The 21946-nt window shown below is 39.9% G+C and overlaps 3 protein-coding genes across 3 annotated transcripts; all 3 read right to left on the reverse strand.

The window, feature by feature from the left end:
- Positions 1–500: 500 nt before the first annotated feature.
- On the reverse strand, positions 501–3016 carry LOC115412011 (trace amine-associated receptor 1-like). The gene is made up of 5 exons (XM_030124311.1): positions 2923–3016; positions 2362–2456; positions 2138–2247; positions 1071–1314; positions 501–830 (listed from the first exon to the last, which is right to left on the reverse strand). The coding sequence occupies exons 1-5, from the start codon at positions 3014–3016 to the stop codon at positions 501–503; spliced, it is 873 nt and encodes a 290-aa protein (XP_029980171.1).
- A 13108-nt stretch (positions 3017–16124) lies between these two features.
- On the reverse strand, positions 16125–17857 carry LOC115412012 (trace amine-associated receptor 13c-like). The gene is made up of 2 exons (XM_030124312.1): positions 17685–17857; positions 16125–16935 (listed from the first exon to the last, which is right to left on the reverse strand). Exons 1-2 carry the CDS (start codon positions 17855–17857, stop codon positions 16125–16127), a joined length of 984 nt encoding a protein of 327 aa, XP_029980172.1.
- Positions 17858–20182: 2325 nt separating this feature from the next.
- LOC115412927 (trace amine-associated receptor 13c-like) lies at positions 20183–21611 on the reverse strand. The gene is made up of 2 exons (XM_030125604.1): positions 21439–21611; positions 20183–20999 (listed from the first exon to the last, which is right to left on the reverse strand). Exons 1-2 carry the CDS (start codon positions 21609–21611, stop codon positions 20183–20185), a joined length of 990 nt encoding a protein of 329 aa, XP_029981464.1.
- Between the last annotated feature and the right edge of the window lie 335 nt (positions 21612–21946).

The following is a 21946-nucleotide window of genomic DNA, read 5'->3' on the forward strand; positions in this document are numbered from 1 at the left end:
CAAAGAGTGTGTGATTTGCTGAATGCACTCGTCACACCAAAGGAGATTTCAAAAATAGTTGGAGTGTCCATAAAGACTGTTTATAATGGAAAGAAGAGAATGACTATGAGCAAAACTATTACGAGACAGTCTGGAAGATACTATTAAAGAAGAATGGGAAAAGATGTCACCCAAATATTTGAGGAACACTTGCGCAAGTTTCAGGAAGCGTGTGAAGGCAGTTATTGAGAAAGAAGGAGGACACAGAATAAAAACATTTTCTATTATGTAAATTTTCTTGTGGCAAATAAATTCTCATGACTTTCAATAAACTAATTGGTCATACACTGTCTTTCAATCCCTGCCTAAAATTTTGTAAATTTTCCTTCCCCACCCTGTATATATTTTATTTTTTAAAGTATTTTCTTCTTAAATAATTAGAATCTCATAAGGAAAAAAAACAACAACATTTTAAACTTCAATCATTCTATCACACTGAGGACTTATCATTTCATTGACTCCTAGACCATGGTGGAATCACAAGAGTCAGACTGCAGTATCTGCAAAGTGAATATTAGTCTAACAGCTTTTCTGAACCAAGGATAGAATAAGGAATAAATCAGAGGATTTAAACATGAATTTAAATACAAAATAAAAGTCAGATAAAAGGGTAATGAAGGAACACTTCTGTTGTCTGTTAGAGTCACAATATAATAAGGGCAGAAACATATTAAGAAGGTGCCAACAAGAACACCAAGACTCCGGGCTGCTTTCAGCTCAGATTTGTTGGCGACTGCCTTCCCTGAATGCTGGGCTGTGATGGATGTGATGTGAGAACGCATGGCACGAGCCTGAGACACAGCCACCACAAACACACTCATGTACAGAGCAATAATGGCAGAAATTGGAAGAATAAATGTTGCAAAGAGGTCAATAGCCCTGGCGACGGAGTTAGGAAAAATCACACATTCTCCCTGACAAAGATGATACTTGCCTGGATCAATCAGGTTATCATTCAAAATACCAAAACAATAACAACCAGAACAAAACCAACAGAGACAAACACAAACTTTAGCTCTTTTCACAGTGACCTTATTAGTGTAATGCAGAGGGTCACAGATAGCAACATAGCGGTCGACTGAGATGAGCACCATGTCTCCTACTGACACAGAAACAGACAACCAAGCTAAAAATGTATACAAAGAACACATGTAGTCACCAAGAAACCAACAGGACAGTTTTACTTGGATTTCTCCCGGCATCATCACAAGGCCTGCAAGGAGGTCAGACACAGCCAGAGAGAGGAGGAGGAGGTTGGTGGGTGTGTGGAGCTGTCTGAGGGAAGAGAAAAATCATGAAACAAATATTAAAACATGGGAAATGTAAAATCTACTACATGTAGCCAGTGGTGGACGGTAACTAAATGTTTTCTCAAGTCCTGTGTTTCATTAAAATTGGATGCATTTATACTGTTATTGAACTTCATTTTTCAACTCCACTACATCTCAGAGGTAAAAAGGATACTTTTTACTCTGACATTCTTCAGAGAGCTTTAGCTCCTTTTTAGACTACACTTGTGTCCAGTGTAAACCATTTTATGTCCAAATCTCCACAAACTTGAACACTTCAATCATCAGTGTCCACGATACTGATACTCAAAAACATGCATGCAATGACAATGAAGGTATTTAGATTTTTAGAGTGAAGTGATGCTGTTGTTTTCTTGGATTACTTAAAAACCCTTCGGATAAAAAGAAGATTACAGTACATTATCACGAAGCTGAAAACAGGCCTGTTTCTGAAACAGAAAATTTGTCTTTTTAGACACAAGTGGTTTTCACAGGACATCAATACCACAAACCTGATCATCTACATATGATTTAATATGACACACCGCTGTTGATTAAACCTGTTACTATGAGCTCAGCCTCAAACATCTGCATCAATAAACACAACATGAACATTACAGCTGCAGTAAACGATAAGGTCTGTGAATGTATGAACTTTAGTCAAATTAGAGTGTTTTCAGTGTACTTTTTTTTTTTTTTTTTTTTTTGCTTAAAGATTTTCTTTTTCCACCACTGCATGTAGTTCAGTGTATATATTAGCTGATTAACATAAATAAACTTTGTTGACAAAAAAATATATATATATCTGCCTGAAATGGGAGACTGAGATGATGACCATCAGGTTGAGAGCCACAGTGAGCGGAGAGAAGATGAACAGCAGGATGTGATAGAGCAGGACTTCAGTCTGAGAAACCACTGGCTTCACACAAGAGGTATTGAGGAGTTCTGGATAACAGAGCTCTGCTTCTTTATGTGTTTCCATCAGTGAAACCGAGACGCAATGCAGAAGGAAGTATCAGCTCTCAGAGGTTACTAATCGTTTATCTGTGTTCTTGGTCATCCCTCCTTTCTCTCCACCTCTAATGGACAGTGTTGTCCCTCCTCTCTGGTCCTCCCCTGGGTCTGCCTCTGGGGAGGGTACGCTTAGTTACGGGTTGAACTCAGAGCCCAGGTCCATGCAAATACAAGGTTTTACTCACAGGGCCACAGTAGGGATTCCCCTATGTTTATGTCACACTGTAGTGTGAGATTCAAATATATGAGCAAATGATATTGTTGAGAAAAGCCACAGGGCAGATATACAAGTCATAAAATGGTTTTACTGGGAAAAACAATGCTTTAAAAAACATTAAAAACAGTATTGAATTTAAAAAATTTAGATATAAAAAAGTCCAGTCTTTTAAAATGAAAGGGGACGAGGCCCTGTGGCCATTGGCTGCTCCGTCTTGGCCCTGCTGCTCGATCCTCCGTCAACACATGCTGCAGGACACACAAAGCATACCCTGCTCTCAGACTCGGGGCGTCCAACACTAGTCAGCTCACACACTCTGTACTTTTGACTCAGCTCACTTTCCTTTACTTATTGTTTGTTTACGTCTCTTGCTGTCCTCAGTCACACCGCTCCTCCACGGACTGGTTTCACTTCTGAACACCGCCCCGTCCAAAACACACTCCACTTGCTCCGCCATTCCTTGTCTCTTCCCTGTCCTGTTCTGTTCCTGTGTGTCCTCCGTTGCTTCTTTTTTTCTGTGTCCTCTCTACTCACACCTTTTTCATATCAGTTCAAAATTGGCAGTGTGTGCCCTGTCCACCAATCCCAAGTCATTACAGTTGGTCACAGGTGTCTCTCATCAATGTTTCAGTTTCACTTGATGGGGGAATGGTAGAATATAACACAAAACAAAGTCCGAGCAAAAAACACCACAGCAACAGAACTGGAACACTGTCAAAATCATAATTTAAAGCGTGCAAATAAATCAAGAAAAACACATAAAAATCATACCATGCAAATAAAGTGAAACATTTCCACCTGTGACATTTGTTTCAAGGGCTGTGGTTTAGGGGTCCTCCTGCAGGACAATTTCATTTTATTTGACTTCAAAATCCCTATTAATTTTGACCTATTTTTAGACAGATACAGTGTTTGACCTGTTTGTGGAAGAGTTACTGAAATGGGATGTTCTTCAGTGGCCAGCTCAGTCACCTGATCTCAACCCAACAGAGCAGCCTCTCAGTTACTGAAGACGAAACTGAGGGCAGAAAGACCCACAAATCAGCAGCAACTAGAGCAGGGGTCACCAATCCTGGTCCTCGAGGGCTACTATCCTGCATGTTTTAAATGTTTCCCTCTTCCAGCACACCTGACGGTTGTTATCAGGCTTCTGCAGAGCTTGATAATAGGCTTATCATTTGAATCAGGTGTGTTGGAAGAGGGATACATCTAAAACATGCAGGATAGTAGCCCTCGAGGACCAGGGTTGGTGACCCCTGAACTAGAGGCATCTGTAGGAAAGGCCCAACAAAGTATCTCCAGGAGGAAACTCAGCGTTAGGGGATATCCAGGACTTCCAAACTTCAGGCAGTTATTGACCTGAAGTCTGGTCAATAACTTCAGGTCAATATTAAAGGGGTCATATTTTGCTAAACCCACTTTTATTAGTCTTTGGTATATTTATTTGTGTATTTGGACCCTACTAGTTCAAAAAGTTTGAATTTGAACCCCCCAGGTCCTGCAAAGCTGCAAGTTTTTAATACTTGACTTTCACCAAAGTATTAAAAACAATTCTCATATTTATAACAATCTTACTTTGTCCAATTAATTCTGAGTCTCTGTATGGAGGGACAAAGTTTAACATTGTAAATCCTAAAGAGTTAATACTAATATTGTTAAAAAATTTCTTGAATTAAGATGCAAGTCCACTCTTCAGTTCATATTTCATTTCAAATCTACTGTGATGATGTCAAAATACATTTCTGTGTGGCTACATGTATATGTGTGAAGTTCAGGTCTGTCTTTTTGTGCTATGAAGAACATAATGTGGAGGTATATCACCTTGAGAGATGAGTCAATATAGGTAGGATATCCAACTCCCAGCTAGTGTTCTACAGACCTTCGAACATGAACAATTTGTCTGGAGGTTACCTCTGCATCTCCACATGTGAATAACCTCTCACCAGTTCTGGTTTTATTCACATTTTTTGACATTTCCAAGAAACCTATATTTGATTCACCTGATGTGTTTATTCCATCCATCCATCCATCCATCCATCCATCCATCTTCTCCTTATCCAGGTCAAGGTCATGAGGTCATCAGCTCAAGCAGAGAAGCTCAGACTTCCCTCTCCCCAGCTACCTCCTACTGCTTCTCCTGGAGGATTCCAAAGCATTCCAAAACCAGCCAAGAGATATACAATGGGGGGAATTATTGAACACATCAACATTTTGCCCGGTAAAAGTAGTTCCACCAGAGTTTGGTAGTAACTCAAGAAACCCAGACAAAGAATCTAAACATTACATATGTCCATATGTAAATAAAGTTATGTGTAATAAAGTGGAATGAAACAGGAAATAATGATTGAACACACTAACTAATAAATTCAATACTTAGTGGAGAAACCTTTGTTTGTAATGACAGCTTCAGGGCACTTTTTGTAAGAAGTAACTAATCTCCTGGAGTATTTAGGTGTGATTTTCTCCCCTTCATGTACACAGATTCTCTTTAAATCTGGAAAATTGCAAGGGGCCCTCTTGTGAATGTGGATTTTCAGATGCTTTCACAAATGTTCAGTTGGGTTTAAGTCAGGTGATTAACTGGGCCATTCCAGGAAGTTGATTTGCTTTCTCTGAAACCAGTTGTAGGTTTCCTTTGTCGTATGCTTTAGATTGTTATCCTGCTGGAATATCCACCCTCATCTCATTCTCAGCCTCCTAAAGGATGACAACAGGCCATGGCTCAGATGGTAGAGCGGGTCGTCCAATAACCGAAGGGTTGGCGGTTCGAATCCCGCTCTGTCCATGTGCTGTTGTGTTCTTGGGCAAGACACTTCACCCCCCTTGCCTCCAGTGCTGCTACTCACACTGGTGTATGAATGTGTGTGAATGTTCGGTGGTGGTCAGAGGCGCAGACTGGCAGCCACGCTATCGTCAGTCTGCCCCAGGGCAACTATGGCTACATATGTAGTTTATCACCACCAGAGGGAGGATGTAAGAGTGAATGAATAATGGATCCACTGTGTGCGCTTTGAGTATGCGTTCATAGAAAAGCACTATATAAATCTAATCCATTATTATTATTTCAAGAATCTCTCTGTATATGGCTCCATTCATTGTTTCTTCAATGATATGAAGGAAGTCTGCCAGTACAATGAGAGGAGAAACAGCCCCAGAACATGGTACTTCCACCTCCAAACTTCAATGTTGGTATAGTGTTATTTGGGCGATGTGCAGTGCCATTTGTCCTCCAAACATTTTGTGTTGTGTGACAGCCAAAAAGTTCAATTTTGGTCTCATCTGACCAGAGCACGTGCTCCCAGTAGTTCACTGACTTCTCCAAATATTGTTTGACAAACTAAGCGTGTTTTTTTCTTGCGGTCTGACCGTGCCCAGAGGCTATGGTAGTGCAGTGCATTGCCAATTGTCTTCTCAGTCACAGTTGTACCTGCTGCCTCCAAGTCTTTCTGGAGCTCTTTCCTGGTGGTCCTTGGATCAATTGCTATTATTCTAATTATCCTTCTGACTCCCTGATCAGAGATCTTGTGAGGAGCTCCTGTGCGTGGCTGGTTGATGGTGAAGTGATGCTGCTTCCACTTACTGGTTCATGCCCCTAGTGGTGCATATTGGAAGATTTAGAAGTTGTGAAATATGTCTGTATCCAATTTCATTTTCATTTTTTGCAACAATCTGGTTGTGAAGTACTTGAGGGAGCTCTTTCCTTTAACCCAGCACCTTGGTAACAAAAACCATAATGTGCCTGCAGTTGAAAACCCTAGGCCTTCAGTCCAAAGTTGTTGCACATACGGATGGACAGACAGACAGATGACAAACTGATCACAATACCCTGTGGTGAGGGCCAACGGTAAAAACACTTTGAAAGCTCATCAATATATTTTAACCCAACTGACATTAATTAGCACAGATTGAAGGTAGAATTGCCTCCTAATTACTTACAATTTTCATCTGGTTCCTTACTTTTCCTTGCTGTGTTGTACTGCTTTTTCTTAGTGTGTTCAATTCTTTTTTCTGTAATGGTCAGAGTACAGAAACTGAACCCAGTTGCAAGACCTGGAGACAGATGCAAAAGTTCAGTGTTTATTCAACACAATATCAACTGACAAGTCACTGATAATATTAATAAGCAGATCCTTGAAAACACAGAGTCCCAGACTCTTCACAGGATCCGGAGACAGGACCGGAGATTGGACCGCACAGCCCGGGCCGGTAACACGCGTCGGTAACCTGACTAGGGGAAAGCAGAGGACAGTCAGTATTCGAACCAGGTCATACACAGAGAGGCAAACGGAAAGGCAACAGGACATAAGGAACAGGCAGGCTCACGTACCAGTAAATCAGGCAAAAGGTCGAACACACGTAGAATCATTGGAGGCAGAGGCACAGACTAGGGTTGGGCAAAAAGGCAGGAGTCAGAAAAGGCAATCCCGGTTAAAAACAGGCAAACAGGATCCAAAAACGCTGGTAAGTATCACACGAGGAGAATATGAACTGGCACTGGACAAAGGAAAACACAGGGCTTAAATACACAAGAGGGAGGGAAGAAAACGAGACACAGGTGTAACAAATCAGGACGGGGAAAGGTAATCACGCAGGTGGGGAAAATTAGGAACAGGAAGCAAAGACACCAGACATGACACATGAGGAGGACTTAACAAAATGAAACAGGAAATGACAGACAAGACAGACAAAACCAGATTAACGTCTGGGAGCTGATATGACATTTTCCTGTTTCATTCCACTTTATTGCACATAACTTTATTGATATATCGACTTTAATGATTAGATTATTTTGCCTGGATTTTTTGAGTTAATACCAAAGTCTGGTGAAAATTTCACTTTAATACGCTCATCGAAAATACATTTACTTCCAGTAAACACATCAACATTTTGTCAGGACAAACTGTTGATGTGTTTAATACGTTTTCCCCCCATTGTAATCCCTTCAGTGTGTCCTGGGTCTGCCTCCAGGTCTCCTTCCCGTTTTATATGCCCAGAACACCTCACCAGGGAGGCGCCACAGAGGTATCCTGACCAGATGCCTGAACCACCTCAACTGGCTTCTTTTGATGTGGAGGGGCAGCGGCTCTACTCTGAGCTCCTTCTGGATGGTCAAACTCCTCACCTTACCTGGGTTCTTCTTACTGGGGAAAATCCAGCCACCCTGCAGAGGAAACCCATTTCCATTGGTTGGTTCAATCCTTGATCTTGTCCTTGGATCACTACCCACTAGAGTTGGGAATCTTAGTTGTAAGGCCGATACGATATACATCTCGATACAGCATCTCCAATCCAATATATTAAAGATACGTGTATGGCATCTCAAGATGCGATACGATTCACACCCAAATCACGATACAGAGTAATTAAGCACATTCTGATTGAACACATTCATTCTGGTAAAAAAAAAAAATGCAGTGCAATTCAATGAGCATGATTATTTATTTATCAAATAAGACCATGACTTTTTACAAAGTGGCTTTAGTTCAGTTTCAGAACACGTGCCACACATTCAGTCAGATGAAAAAGTCAGCACTTTGTTTCCAAAGTCGTTTCTCTGCATGTTTCAAATACTCAACTTCTTGCTCCCTCACCAAATCAGTTTGTAATGTAATGTATTTGTAATGAAGGTAAAACAGAAAAAGGTTCTGTCACTTTAAGAGACACCTGTGCAAGGTATTCTGGGATGGGCTGTTGGATCTGTATGACACTGTTTAAGGAAGTATCTCTGGTATGTACAGCAGTATTCAACACAGCTGATATAGTAAGAAGTACACGTTCAGAAACCTCATGTACGGTGGCCCAGAGGTGCAACAGGCCAAAAAATTATCCACTAGATGAAAAAAATTATCTACTACAAGAAAAAAAAAAGAGAACAGCCTAAAAAAATTATCCACTAAATGAAAAAAATTATCTACTACAAGAAAAAAAAGAGAACAGCCTAAAAAAATTATCCACAAGATGAAAAAAATTATCTACTACAAGAAAAAAAAAAAAGAGAACAGCCTAAAAAAATTATCCACGAGATGAAAAAAATTATCTACTACAAGAAAAAAAAGAGAAAAACAGCCCAAAAAAATTATCCACTATAAGGAAAAAAAAAAGAGAGAACAGCCTAAAAAAATTATCCACTAGACAAAAAAATTATCTACTGCAAGAAAAAAAGAGAACAGCCTAAAAAAATTATCCACTATAAGAAAAAAAAAAAGAGAACAGCCCAAAAAAAATTATCCACTAGATGAAAAAAAAATATCCCCTATAAGAAAGAAAAGAGACCAGCCAAAAAAATTATCCACTAAAAGAAAAAAAAAAGAGAACAGGCAAAAAAAAAATTATCTACTAGCCCAAAAAATTATTCACTATAAGAAAAAAAAAAAAGAACAGGTGAAAAAAATTATCTACTATGAGAAAAAAAAAGAGAGCAGCCCAAAAAAATATCCACTATAAGAAAAAAAAAAACATCATCCACCTTTTCAATTACGGGGGCGCTGTTTACCCGAAAAGTGCCTTGCTTTAAAATTAAGGCCACCACAAAAAATAAAAGGATAGGCTGAAAAATTTTAAGGCTTTCGGCTAATGTGGCTAATGCTAAGGAAGTACCCCACCGGAAGTGGAGGTCGTGCGCTAAAAAATAAAGTTATTTTAAAATATAGATATTTACATTAATATAGTTTGCAAAGCAGTTAAATGATTAAATACGGTTCCAGTGTCTGCTCAAGGTTAGGCATGGGCGTTAAATGGTTAAGGTTAGGGTTAGGGTATGGTTGGGGTTAGTTTTCAGTGGTAAATAGCCCTTGTGTGCACTGTGTGAAGGTTCGTTGCTAAGCTAATGCTAACGCGAAAAGTTGACGGCAACTTTGTGAACTACCAGTGCGAGTAAACAATTGTGTGATTACGGTGTTGAATTGTTCAACTGCCTGACATTCAATATCATTTTTGATGAATATTCGCTACAAGAAGTTCTAAAATTATTTTATTTTGAGAGGAGGAGAAGAGGAGCTTCCTGTGGAGCTCCACTGTCATGGCATCGCCCATTTGTTGAGAGACAGCAAGTGCATATTGCGGCACCGACACCTGGTGCCGTGGCACCTCGGCTGATCCCGCAAGGTACCGTGGCACCTCGGCTGGTGCAGCACCACGGTTGATGCCGCGAGGTGCCGTGGCACCTCGGCTGGTGCCGCGACGTACCGCGGTACCACGGCTCGGTGCCAGGTACCCCAGCACGGCACCGCGTACCATGGCTCGGTACCACAGCTCAGTTCGTTGCCAGGTGCCGAGGCACTGCGGTACCACGGCACACATCTTTATCTCCACAAAATGTCCTTCTTGATCTAGTGTTAGTAAAGACACTCCGTTTGAGTTGAGGAGGAGAGGTCTACCTGCAAACAAATGGGCGATGCCATGATAGTGGAGCTCCACAGGAAGCTCCTCTTCTCCTCCTCTCAAAATAAAATAACACAAAGTTGCCGTCAACTTTTCGCATTAGCATTAGCTTAGCAACGAACCTTCACACAGTGCACACAAGGGCCATTTACCACTGAAAACTAACCCCAACCATACCCTAACCCTAACCTTAACCATTTAACGCCCATGCCTAACCTTGAGCAGACACTGGAACCGTATTTAATCATTTAACTGCTTTGCAAACTATATTAATGTAAATATCTATATTTTAAAATAACTTTATTTTTTAGTGCACGACCTCCACTTCCGGTGGGGTACTTCCTTAGCATTAGCCACATTAGCCGAAAGCCTTAAAATTTTTCAGCCTATCCTTTTATTTTTTGTGGTGGCCTTAATTTTAAAGCAAGGCACCTTTCGGGTAAACAGCGCCCCCGTAATTGAAAAGGTGAATGATGTTTTTTTTTTTTCTTATAGTGGATATTTTTTTGGGCTGCTCTCTTTTTTTTCTCATACTAGATAATTTTTTTCACCTGTTCTTTTGTTTTTTTCTTATAGTGAATAATTTTTTGGGCTAGTAGATAATTTTTTTTGCCTGTTCTCTTTTTTTTTCTTTTAGTGGATAATTTTTTTGGCTGGTCTCTTTTCTTTCTTATAGGGGATATTTTTTTTCATCTAGTGGATCATTTATTTTAGGCTGTTCTCTTTTTTTTTCTTACAGTGGATAATTTTTTGGGGGCTGTTCTCTTTTTTTTCTTGAAGTAGATAATTTTTTTCATCTAGTGGATAATTTTTTTAGGCTGTTCTCTTTTTTTTTTCCTTGTAGTAGATAATTTTTTTCATGTAGTGGATAATTTTTTTTAGGCTGTTCTCTTTTTTTTCTTATAGTGGATAATTTTTTTAGGCTGTTCTCTTTTTTTTCTTGAAGTAGATAATTTTTTTATCTAGTGGATAATTTTTTTAGGCTGTTCTCGTTTTTTTTTCTTGTAGTAGATAATTTTTTTCATCTAGTGGATAATTTTTTTAGGCTGTTCTCTTTTTTTTCTTATAGTGGATAATTTTTTTTTTGGGCTGTTCTCTTTTTTTTCTTGTAGTAGATAATTTTTTTCATCTAGTGGATAATTTTTTTTAGGCTGTTCTCTTTTTTTTTTCCTTGTAGTAGATAATTTTTTTCATGTAGTGGATCATTTTTTTTAGGCTGTTCTCTTTTTTTTCTTATAGTGGATAATTTTTTTAGGCTGTTCTCTTTTTTTTCTTGAAGTAGATAATTTTTTTATCTAGTGGATAATTTTTTTAGGCTGTTCTCGTTTTTTTTCTTGTAGTAGATAATTTTTTTCATCTAGTGGATAATTTTTTTAGGCTGTTCTCTTTTTTTTTCTTATAGTGGATAATTTTTTTTTTGGGCTGTTCTCTTTTTTTTCTTGTAGTAGATAATTTTTTTCATCTAGTGGATAATTTTTTTTAGGCTGTTCTCTTTTTTTTTTCTTATACTGGATAATTTTTTTGGGCTGTTCTCTTTTTTTTCTTGTAGTAGATAATTTTTTTTCATCTCATGGATAATTTTTTTAGGCTGTTCTCTTTTTTTTTTCTTGTAGTAGATAATTTTTTTCGTCTAGTGGATAATTTTTTGGCCTGTTGCACCTCTGGGCCACCGTACTCATGTGGTCACCTCCCTCTATGTCTGTCAGATTCACACACAGACATTACAGTATTCATCCGCGGCGCTTGTGCCACAGTCCATCCACGGAGCTCAGACTGTTAGTGTGCAGTGTGCACATCTGCAAATCCGCGGCACACGTTAACGTAGGTCTGAAGGAAAGAAAAACTTTACCCAAATAAATAGTAACACTTTTAAATGCAAGTAAAAATATATTCTATTGAATGGATCGAATTTTATCGATACAAACATTCAATAACCAATGCATCGCGATATCATTCCAAACTTTTCATTCACTCGCAGCTTCTCTACTGGTGCACTCGGATCGTGCACGCACGTGTCAGCGCATCGATGCTTATCGGATAATCTTGCCATCCCCACTACCCACAGCTCATGACCATAAGTGAGGATCGGAACATAGATCGACGGCAAATCAAGAGGTTTGTCTTTAGGCTCAGCTCCCTCACCACAACAGACTGTTACAGCATTTGCATTACCCTGATCCACCAGTCAGTCTCACATTCCATTGCTCCCTCACTCTAGAAAAAGACCTCAAGATACTTAAACTCCTTCACATTGGGTAGCAAGTCTTCCCCAACTCAGAGGAGATAATCCTGCCTTTTCCGGCTAAGGATCATGGCCTCAAACTTGGAGGTGCTAATCCTCATCCTGGCTGCTTCACACTTGGCTGCAAACCGTCCCAGTGCAAGGTGGAGGTCACACTTTGATGAAACCAGCAAGACCCCATCATCTGCAAAAAGCAGAGATATGACCCTGAGGCCCCAAAACTGTATCCCCTCTGCCCCTGGCTGTGCCAAAACATTCTGTCCATAAAGATAATGTACAGAATTGGTGACAACGGGCAGCCCTAGTGGAGTCCCATCCGCACTGGGAACACGTACTACCAGCGAAGTAATCCAAGTTCTGGCTCTGGTCGTGGAAGCATCTAATAGCCCGTAGCAGTGAGCCATAGACCCCATACAACCATAGCACCTCCCACAGGACACCCTTTCAGGTGGGAGAGAATGAATGACCTCATGCACGGTGTTGAAAGGAGAAAGTGTTTATTTAACAGAAAAACAAAACTGAGGAACCAACTGAGAACCTGAGGGTAGATGAACGCCAGAGTTCAACAGGTGGTGATACAGTCATGAGGTATGAGGTGAAATAAGATGAAATGATCTGATGCTGCACAGTTGCAGGGGAGCCCCTTATATGAGCTCCTGATGGGCAGGTGCTGCAGCTGTGCAGCACACAGCAGGTGAGTCTGCTAATGAGTCTGAGGTAGGGGTCAGCGGCTATGCAGGAGCGGACCATGACACAATTAACCCCCCCCCCCCCCCGGGTGGGTGGGAGTTGGGGTGACAAGGTCCAGTGCTCCCATGGGCATCTGGAAATGGGGCATCTCGAAACACTGGGGCTGGAACACAGGAGACACCGGCCTTTGAAACACCAGCACTGGAGAGACGCAGGCAGTGGAGGGACGCCGGCAATGGGGACCATGTCAGCCTGGAAGGACATGCTAGCCTAGGAGGACGCACCAGCCTTGGGAACATGCTGGCCTTGGGAACACACTTGATGTGGATTGCCAGACGTGGATCGGTGGATGTGGAAATCTCTGAACGTGGAAACCTCTGTGCTAGTGATGTCCTGAACTGGATTTTTTTACTTCCGATCCAATTTTTTTTTTGGGGGGGATTAGTTTTGCTCATACCAATTAACTCTTTCCCCGCCATTGACGAGATATTCCGTCAATTCCTTCCCAACGCTTCCCCGCCAATGACGAGATTTTCCGTCAATCCGTGTTTTCACTGTTATACTGTAGTTGGAGGTGTTGCGGATCATGTGAATTACTTTCCTTTGTCCAAAACAAACAATTAAGCAGCTTTTTCGGAAAAATGAAGGACCGGGTTTAATGTTTTTGCACTGGAGTCACCGTATCCCATGGCAACGCATCCAGCGCCAGTCACTGAATGAGGAAATGCAAACTCTGCTGCAACCGCGCACAGTTTCAAAAGCCTTAAAGATGATTATGGAGACAGAGTCTGACAATTCAATATATGATGGAGCTACAGAAGAACCATTTAGAGACAGGAACGGAGAAATAGAAGGTGAGGGAGATGGACACAGAACACGGATCGGCTCGGGTCCGAGACGGAGGTGCGGGGGGCACGGAATGACACAGAGAAAATGACAGACAGGAGGAAGAGAAAAGAGACATTTATAGAGGACATTCAAGGAGAAGACAGACACACAGACATGGGACAAGACAAAGGACAGCTAGTGTTCATCTGTTAGAGTGAGTTCAGATTCAGACTGAGGACACACAACAGATTCAGCTGTATGTCAGCAGGAACACAGGTAAGACACTGTTTGATTTGGCTTGTGTATGAAATAAGTAAATTCATATATTCATACAGAGATAAATAACTAGATGTCCATATAATTATTTACAGATCAAACACAGCAGGTGGTCCAACAGGAGGACCTGGTGCAGCCAAGCAAAGGCCAGAAATCTACAGGATTTAGAGCATTTGTTTCTTTTTTTCTTGAAAATGAGGAATATTGAAGTGTTTATATCAAAAAGCTAAACGAATATGTGGAAAACTCATAATTGGTGTATGTAAATGTGTAAAGTTTATAAGGAACCTGGTGCTTTAGAAGATGTTTGGTCTAAAGTTTGGTGTGGATTCCCCTAACATTTTGTGGAATGATGGGATATCTTAGATCTGTTTGTTACTATTATTGCTGTTATTATTATTTTATTTTGTGATTTTGAAGACAGTGTTACTGTTGGTAAATAAGAAAGAGTCAAAAATGTAAATAGGAAATCAGTTTTATCTTGAAAATCAACATCTTTGAAAAAAATGCAATTTTCTCAGCTTTTTGCTCAAAATGCAGTTTTTTCCTGAAAATGACCAATATTCAAATGTTTATATCTCACGAACGAATAAAGATAGAATAAAATCGTTTTTTGTGTTTAAAAGTTGAAGTTCTGTTCTTTCTTTTGATGTATTCAGTGTTCACATACTCCTAACACAACATTTTCAGTCAGCCTCCAAAGATTAGTGAAAATGACCAAAACGGCTGGCGCTGGCTACCAACTCACTGGAAAATGCTCTGGCGGGGAAAGAGTTAATTATCAATCCGATAAGGACTTTTTACAGTGAAATTTTGATTTAAATTTGGAGTCATTATTTATAGGTTATTATGCTATTATTTTACTTGAGATCACAATTGGGTTGAATGTGGAACCTGAACGAAAACAGCTATGACCAGGGACGTAGAATTGCATAGGGACGCTAGGGACACGCCCCTACCAATATCCAGCCGCTACTGTACAGTCATTATCAATACAACCACTGTCCGTAGTGTTTAGTCAATGATTATGGCACACAAAGAGTTAACAGTCGATCTCTGCTACAAGTCCTGCCTCTAACCTAAATGTCACTCTCTGATTGGCTCTGCAGTTTTGCTAATGAACATGTGATTGGTCGTCCCCGCTGTCACTCCATCTACTTGTAAAATGAACCTGCTACTTGGACAGTTGGATCGCTTAGCATAAGTTGTCAGTATGTTTGCATTTGTTCTGCCTGGGTCATGTCAGCTAAGCAGATTTTAATATAAGTGGTGTCATTTACATTTGTACATGTGTCTGTTTGCATGCGTGCGCACGTATGAACATCCGTGCATGTGTGCTTGGTAATTAGGATTTGAAGAATGTCAAAGACAAGAAAACTGGTCAGAAGACACTTCTTTAGGAGTCAAAGGGCCTGATTTACTAAGATCACAAATAATGGGTGCAAATGTGCTTACTCGCACTAAAAAATGTGTATGCTATTGATTTGCGTGTCACGGGTGATCAACTAAGATTGCCTGCGCAAATGACAACAGGCATAAAGTCTTGGAGACCGCCCTAATTAAATGAGGATTTTGTGTGCACTACTGGTTGTCATGGAGACAGTGCGCTGTAAAAATTGCTCTGGGATATCCCAGCATTCATAAATATGAAGTTGTTCTTTTTCCAGACCGAGGGGTGAATAGGTATTTCTCTGTTGTTGTTTATCAGTGGTGAAGTGTGTTATGAGTGAAATAAATCCCTTCTCTCTTTATGTCACTCTGTATGGTGAAATAAAACTTTTAAGGTTGTGGGCATCCATCCATCCATTTTCTTCGGCTTATCCGGGGCCAGGTCGCGGGGGCAGCAGTTTTTGTTTTTTTTGCTGAAAATGATCCTTATTGACCTACAGTAGAGCTTCCAATCTACCTACCTGCCTAATAAATGACCTTATACCCCTGACCAGCATACTGATTTTTATAATCAATGCACTGCACAATAAACGTAAACTGATATAGAAGAGGTTGAGAGTGAAAAACTTACAAAAAGAAAATCCCCATAAATATTTTTTTCTATCTTTTTCTTCATAAATAATTTGAATCTCATAAGGAAAAAACACATTTTAAACTTCAATCATTCTGTCACAGTGAGGACTCATCATTTCATTGACTCCTAGACCATGGTGGAATCACAAGAGTCAGACTGCAGTATCTGCAAAGTGAATATTAGTCTAACAGCTTTTCTGAACCAAGGATAGAATAAGGAATAAATCAGAGGATTTAAACATGAATTTAAATACATAACAAAAGTCATATATGGTAATGAAGCTATAAGTGAGTTGTCTGTTAGGGACAAAATATAAAAAGGGCAGAAACATGATAAGAAGACAACAACAAGAACACCGAGACTCCCGGCTGCTTTCAGCTCAGATTTGTTGGCGACTGCCTTCCCCGAACGCTGGGCTGTGATGGATGTGATGTGAGAACGCATGGCACGAGCCTGAGACACAGCCACCACAAACACACTCATGTACAAAGCAATAATGGCAGAAATTGGAAGAATAAAAGTTGCAACAAGGTCAATAGCACCAGCGACAAAGTTAATAAAAATCACACACTCTCCCTGACAAATACGATACTTGCCCAAATGAGTCAGGCCATCATTTAAAATACCAAAACAAAAACAACCAGAACAAAACCAACAGAGACAAATGCAAACTTTAACTCTTTTCACAGTGACCTTATTCGTGTAATGCAGAGGGTCACAGATAGCAACATAGCGGTCGACTGAGATGAGCACCATGTCTCCTACTGATGCAGAAACAGACCACCAAGCTAAAAACGTATACAAAGAACACATGGAGTCACCAAGAAACCAACAGGTCATTTTTAGGAGGATTTCTGCTGGCATCAGCACCAGGCCTACAAGGAGGTCAGACACAGCCAGAGAGAGGAGGAGGAGGTTGGTGGGTGTGTGGAGCTGTCTGAGGGAAGAGAAAAACCATTAAACAAATATTAAGACATGGGAAATGTAAAATCTACTACATATAGCCAGTGGTGGATGGTAACTAAATACTTATTTTCAAGTCCTGTTTTTCAACAAAGTTGGATTAAAGGGATGCTTTTTACTCTGACAGAGAGCTTTAGCTCCTTTTTAGATTACACTTTTTCATCTTTGTGTCCAGTGAAAACCATTTTATGTCCAAATCTCAACAGACGTGAACATTTCAAACATCAATGTCTATGATACTGATACTCAAAAATAAGTATGCAGTGACAATAAAGGTATTTTGATTTTTAAATTGAACTGATGCTGTTGTTTTCTTGGATTACTTAAAAACCCTTTGGATAAACAGATGATTACAGTACATTATCACAGAGCTGAAAACAGGCCTGTTTCTGAAACAGAAAATTTGTCTTTTTAGACACAAGTGGTTTTCACAGGACATCAATACCACAAACCTGATCATCTACATATGATTTAATATGACACACTGCTGTTGATTAAACCTGTTACTATGAGCTCAGCCTCAAACATCTGCATCAATAAACACAACATGTACATTAAAGGTACAGTAAACGATAAGGTTTTAAATGTATAAACTTTAGAGTGTTTTCAGTGTACTACTTTTGTTCTTGCATATATATAGATTCTCTTTTTTCACCACTGCATGTAGTTCAGTGTTTATATTAACTAACATAAAATAAAGCTTTGTTGACAAAAAATATCTGCCTGAAATGGGCGACTGAGATGATGACCATCAGGTTGAGAGCCGAAGTGAGCGGAGAGAAGGTGAACAGCAGGATGTGATAGACCGCGGCATCAGTCTGAGAAACCATTGGCTTCAGGCAGGAGGCATTGAAGAGTTCTGGAAAACAGAGCTCTGCTTCTTCATGTGTTTCCATCAGTGAAACAGAGACACAATGCAAAGAGAAGTATCAGCTCTTGGAGCTTATTAACTGTTCATCTGTGTCATTAGTCATCCCTCCTTTCTCTCCACCTCTGATGGACAGTGTTGTTCCTCCTCTCTGGTCCTCCCCTGGGTCTGCATCTGGGGAGGGTACGCTTAGTTACAGGTTGAACTCAGAGCCCAGGCCCACGCAAATACAAGGTTTTACTCACAGGGCCACAGTAGAGATTTCCCTGTGTTTGTTTCAAAGGTTGTGGTTTAGGGGTCCTCCTGCAGGACAATTTAATTGTATTTGACTTCAAAATCCCTATTAATTCTGACCTATTTTTACACAATTACAGTGCTTGACCTGTTTGTGGAAGAGTTATTGTAATGGGATGTTCTTAAGTGGCTGGCTCAGTCACCTGATCTCAGCCCAGCAGATCAGCTTTTCAGTTACCAAAGAGTAAACTGAGAGGAGAAAGACCCACAAACCAGCAGCAACTGGATGCATCTGTAGTAAAGGGCTGACAAAGCATCACCAGGAGGAAAAAGTGTTGGGGGATAGCCATGAGTTCCAAACATTAGGCAGTTATTGACCTTAAGTCTGGTCAATAACTTCAGGTGAGTGTTAAGGGGGTCACATTTTGCTAAACCCACTTTTATTTGTCTTTGGTACATTTATTTGTGTATTTGGGGACCCTAATAGTAAAAAAGTTTGAATTTGAACCCTCCAGGTAATGCAAAGCTATCTTTATATTTATTTTGGCAAAAATCAAGTGGATTTCCTGTTTTAATTCCTTCACGTGTTGCCTCTATAACTAGTGACGTCATGACATTTGCACATATAAGGTCAACACTTCCGATAAACATTTTTCTGCCTATAGAGAAATGAGACAGAGTAGAACAGTTGACAGCTGGTGGGGGTGGGATGTAAAGTGGCTCATTTGCATCTAAAGGGCCAGCACTTAAAAAGACCTTTCTGGTGTCATTACTCAGAAATAGGGCTGAAGATGGACCTGTGGAGTTGAATTAATGAAGAATTCAGACCCAAGCATAGCATTTATAGTTTATGTAGACCACAGGGAAATGTTTTAAAATACATTATTCTATTTAAAAAAGCACAACTTAACCCCTTTAACAAGTCAAGTTTTTAATGCTTGTCTATCACCCAACCATTAAAAACAATCCTCATATATTTTAAACAATTGTAATGTGGACACTAGTCAGCCTCTGTATAATTTGACAGTCCACTCATTTACATCTATGTGTGTTATATTTTAGTATTCTAAGATTTGTATATAATTAATCTCTTGGTATAGTTTCATTAAAGAACAATTCTAATATCAGTTTCTCAATATATTTTTTTAAATTAATCTTTATTTCTCTACCTACGGCAACTTCTACGAGGGGAGAAGTGAAGTTTCTGTTGACGCAAAGTGAGAGGAAAGCTTTTGGAGACACAAGGAGAGACACATGTATGTATCCAAACTGGACCCCATGATGACAACAAGCAAAGTTAAAGACATGTACCTGCCTTCAGGTCAGGTGACAAGGTTCCATACAGTTACAGCTAGAGCAAACCTGAGGAGAGGCTTCACACAGGTCAAGAGTGAAGGTGGAGCACCATCTGTCAATCAACAACACACATTAAAATGGAAGGGTCTAAAACAAATAGCTGACTCTACATCGTTCTACATCAACAGTGTCAGTGTGTTGAGAAGGTCTGAAGTTCTAAATTCCTTGGGATTCACATCTGAGCACTGACTCAATTTTTGAGAGTAATTTTAATGGACTGACCAGAGAAAAGGCTGTTTGGAAGGAGGATTAAAGCTGGAGCAGAGAGACTGACAAACTACAGTTAATCAAATGGGGACCCTTAGCAAAGTTCACCAACAGACCACTTATGAGGAAATCAGAGGTTATCACTGATACCTTGTGAAATGCACAATTTACTATGCATTACAGATTCTTTTGATGAAAGTGGTCTTGATTGGCTTACAGTACAGTTACCTGTCTACCTGCCTAACTTATAAAACTCAGATGACCTAAGGCACTGACCAGTGTACTGGTCATCAGTATCAGTGAACTCCACAATACAGTTCAATATCTATGGAACAGGTTATCACAGACCAAAAAAACAAACAAACATGATTTATTGTGACTTTTTTGTGTGTGTGTATAAATAAATAAATAAAGAAAGAAGTAAATAAATAAACTTGACTTTCTTGAGGGAGAAACATATTTTAAATCTGTAGTTGTGAACAATTTGACAAGATTAAAAAAAAAAAAAAAAGTTTAATAATTGTGTCATAATGAGAACATCACATTTCAATTAGTCCTACAGAATGCTGATATTTCGGGAGTCAGGCTGCAGTATCTGCATGGTGACAATTTGTTTTACAGATTTTCTGAACCACGGATAGAATAAGGAATAGATCAAAGGGTTTAAACAGGGGTTTATATACATAAGAATGTTCACATAAAAGGCAGCTGAAGCAGTAACTGAGGCATCTGCTGCAAGAAAAAGACAATAATAAGGGCAGAAACATATTAAGAAGACAATAACAAGAACACCAAGACTCCGGGCTGCTTTCAGCTCAGATTTGTTGGCGACTGCCTTCCCTGAACGCTGGGCTGTGATGGATGTGATGTGAGAACGCATGGCACGAGCCTGAGACACAGCCACCACAAACACACTCATGTACAGAGCAATAATGGCAGAAATTGGAAGAATAAATGTTGCAACAATGTCAATAGCATCAGCGACATGACTTATGGAAATCATACACTCCCCCTGACAAATATGATACTTGCCTGGATGAGTCAGGTTATCATTTAAAATACCAAAACAAAAACAACCAGAACAAAACCAACACAGAAAAATGCAAACTTTAACTCTTTTCATTGTGACCTTATGAGTGTAATGCAGAGGGTCACAGATAGCAACATAGCGGTCGACTGAGATGAGCACCATGTCTCCTACTGATGCAGAAACAGACCACCAAGCAAAAAATGTATACAAAGAACACATGGAGTCACCAAGAAACCAACAGGTCATTTTTAGGAGGATTTCTGCCGGCATCATCACGAGGCCTACAAAGAGGTCAGACACAGCCAGAGAGAGGAGGAGGAGGTTGGTGGGTGTGTGGAGCTGTCTGAAGGAAGAGAAAAATCATGAAACAAACATTAAAACATGGAAAATGTGAAACCTACTACATGTAGCCAGTGATGGATGGTAACTAAATATGTTTTCTCAAGTCCTGTATTTCAATAAAATTTGATTTATCTGCACTGAGTGTTTTAATTTTATTCAGCTTCATATTTCAACTCCATTACATCTCAGAGCTAAAAAACAAAAAACAAAAATGAAACATATTTGCAATAAACACACCACATACATTAAAGCTGCAGTGAAGTTTGAGGTTTTAAATGTAGAAATTTAAGTTATATCAGTGTTTTCAGTGTACTATTGTTTTTGCCTGAATGAAGATTTTTTTTTTTCCACCACTGCATGTAGTTCAGCGTTTATATTAACTGATTAACATTAAAAAACAAAACAAAACAAAAAAACCTTTGTTGACAAAAAATATCTGCCTGAAATGGGAGACTGAAATGATGACCATCAGGTTGAGAGCCACAGTGATTGGAGACAAGGTGAACAGCAGGATGTGATAGACCAGGACTTCAGTCTGAGAAACCACTGGCTTCAGGCAGGAGGTATTGAGGAGTTCTGGAAAACAGAGCTCTGCTTCTTCATGTGTTTCCATCAGTGAAACAGAGACACAATGCAAAGAGAAGTATCAACTCTTACAACTCATTAACTTTATCTGTGTTCTTGGTCATCCCTCCTTTTTCTCCACCTCTGATGGACAGTGTTGTCCCTCCTCTCTGGTCCTCCCCTGGGTCTGCATCTGGGGAGGGTACGCTTAGTTACAGGTTGAACTCAGAGCCCAGGCCCACGCAAATACAAGGTTTCACTCACAGGCCACAGTAGGGATTTCCCTGTGTTTGTTTCAAGGGCTGTGGTTTAGGGGTCCTCCTGCAGGACAATTTAATTTTATATGACTTCAAAATCCCAATTAATTTTGACCTCCTTTTCATT

Source organism: Sphaeramia orbicularis, chromosome 21 (genome assembly GCF_902148855.1).
Source record: "Sphaeramia orbicularis chromosome 21, fSphaOr1.1, whole genome shotgun sequence".
Taxonomy (NCBI): Eukaryota; Metazoa; Chordata; class Actinopteri; order Kurtiformes; family Apogonidae; genus Sphaeramia; species Sphaeramia orbicularis.

Bases quoted from the DNA above. Each gene is read 5' to 3' on its own strand.
- LOC115412011 (XM_030124311.1), bottom strand. From the start codon at position 3,016: ATGGCGGAGCAAGTGGAGTGTGTTTTGGACGGGGCGGTGTTCAGAAGT. The intron at 2,248-2,361 runs GTAACCTCTGAG...TCTTGTGTGAAG, and splicing joins AGAACACAGATAAACGATTA to CCAGTGGTTTCTCAGACTGA. The intron at 831-1,070 runs GTCACTGTGAAA...GCTGTGTCTCAG, and splicing joins CTCTGCATTACACTAATAAG to GCTCGTGCCATGCGTTCTCA.
- LOC115412012 (XM_030124312.1), bottom strand. From the start codon at position 17,857: ATGGAAACACATGAAGAAGCAGAGCTCTGTTTTCCAGAACTCTTCAAT. The intron at 16,936-17,684 runs GCAGATATTTTT...CTCTTCCCTCAG, and splicing joins ATCTCAGTCGCCCATTTCAG to ACAGCTCCACACACCCACCA.
- LOC115412927 (XM_030125604.1), bottom strand. From the start codon at position 21,611: ATGGAAACACATGAAGAAGCAGAGCTCTGTTTTCCAGAACTCCTCAAT. The intron at 21,000-21,438 runs GCAGATATTTTT...CTCTTCCTTCAG, and splicing joins ATTTCAGTCTCCCATTTCAG to ACAGCTCCACACACCCACCA.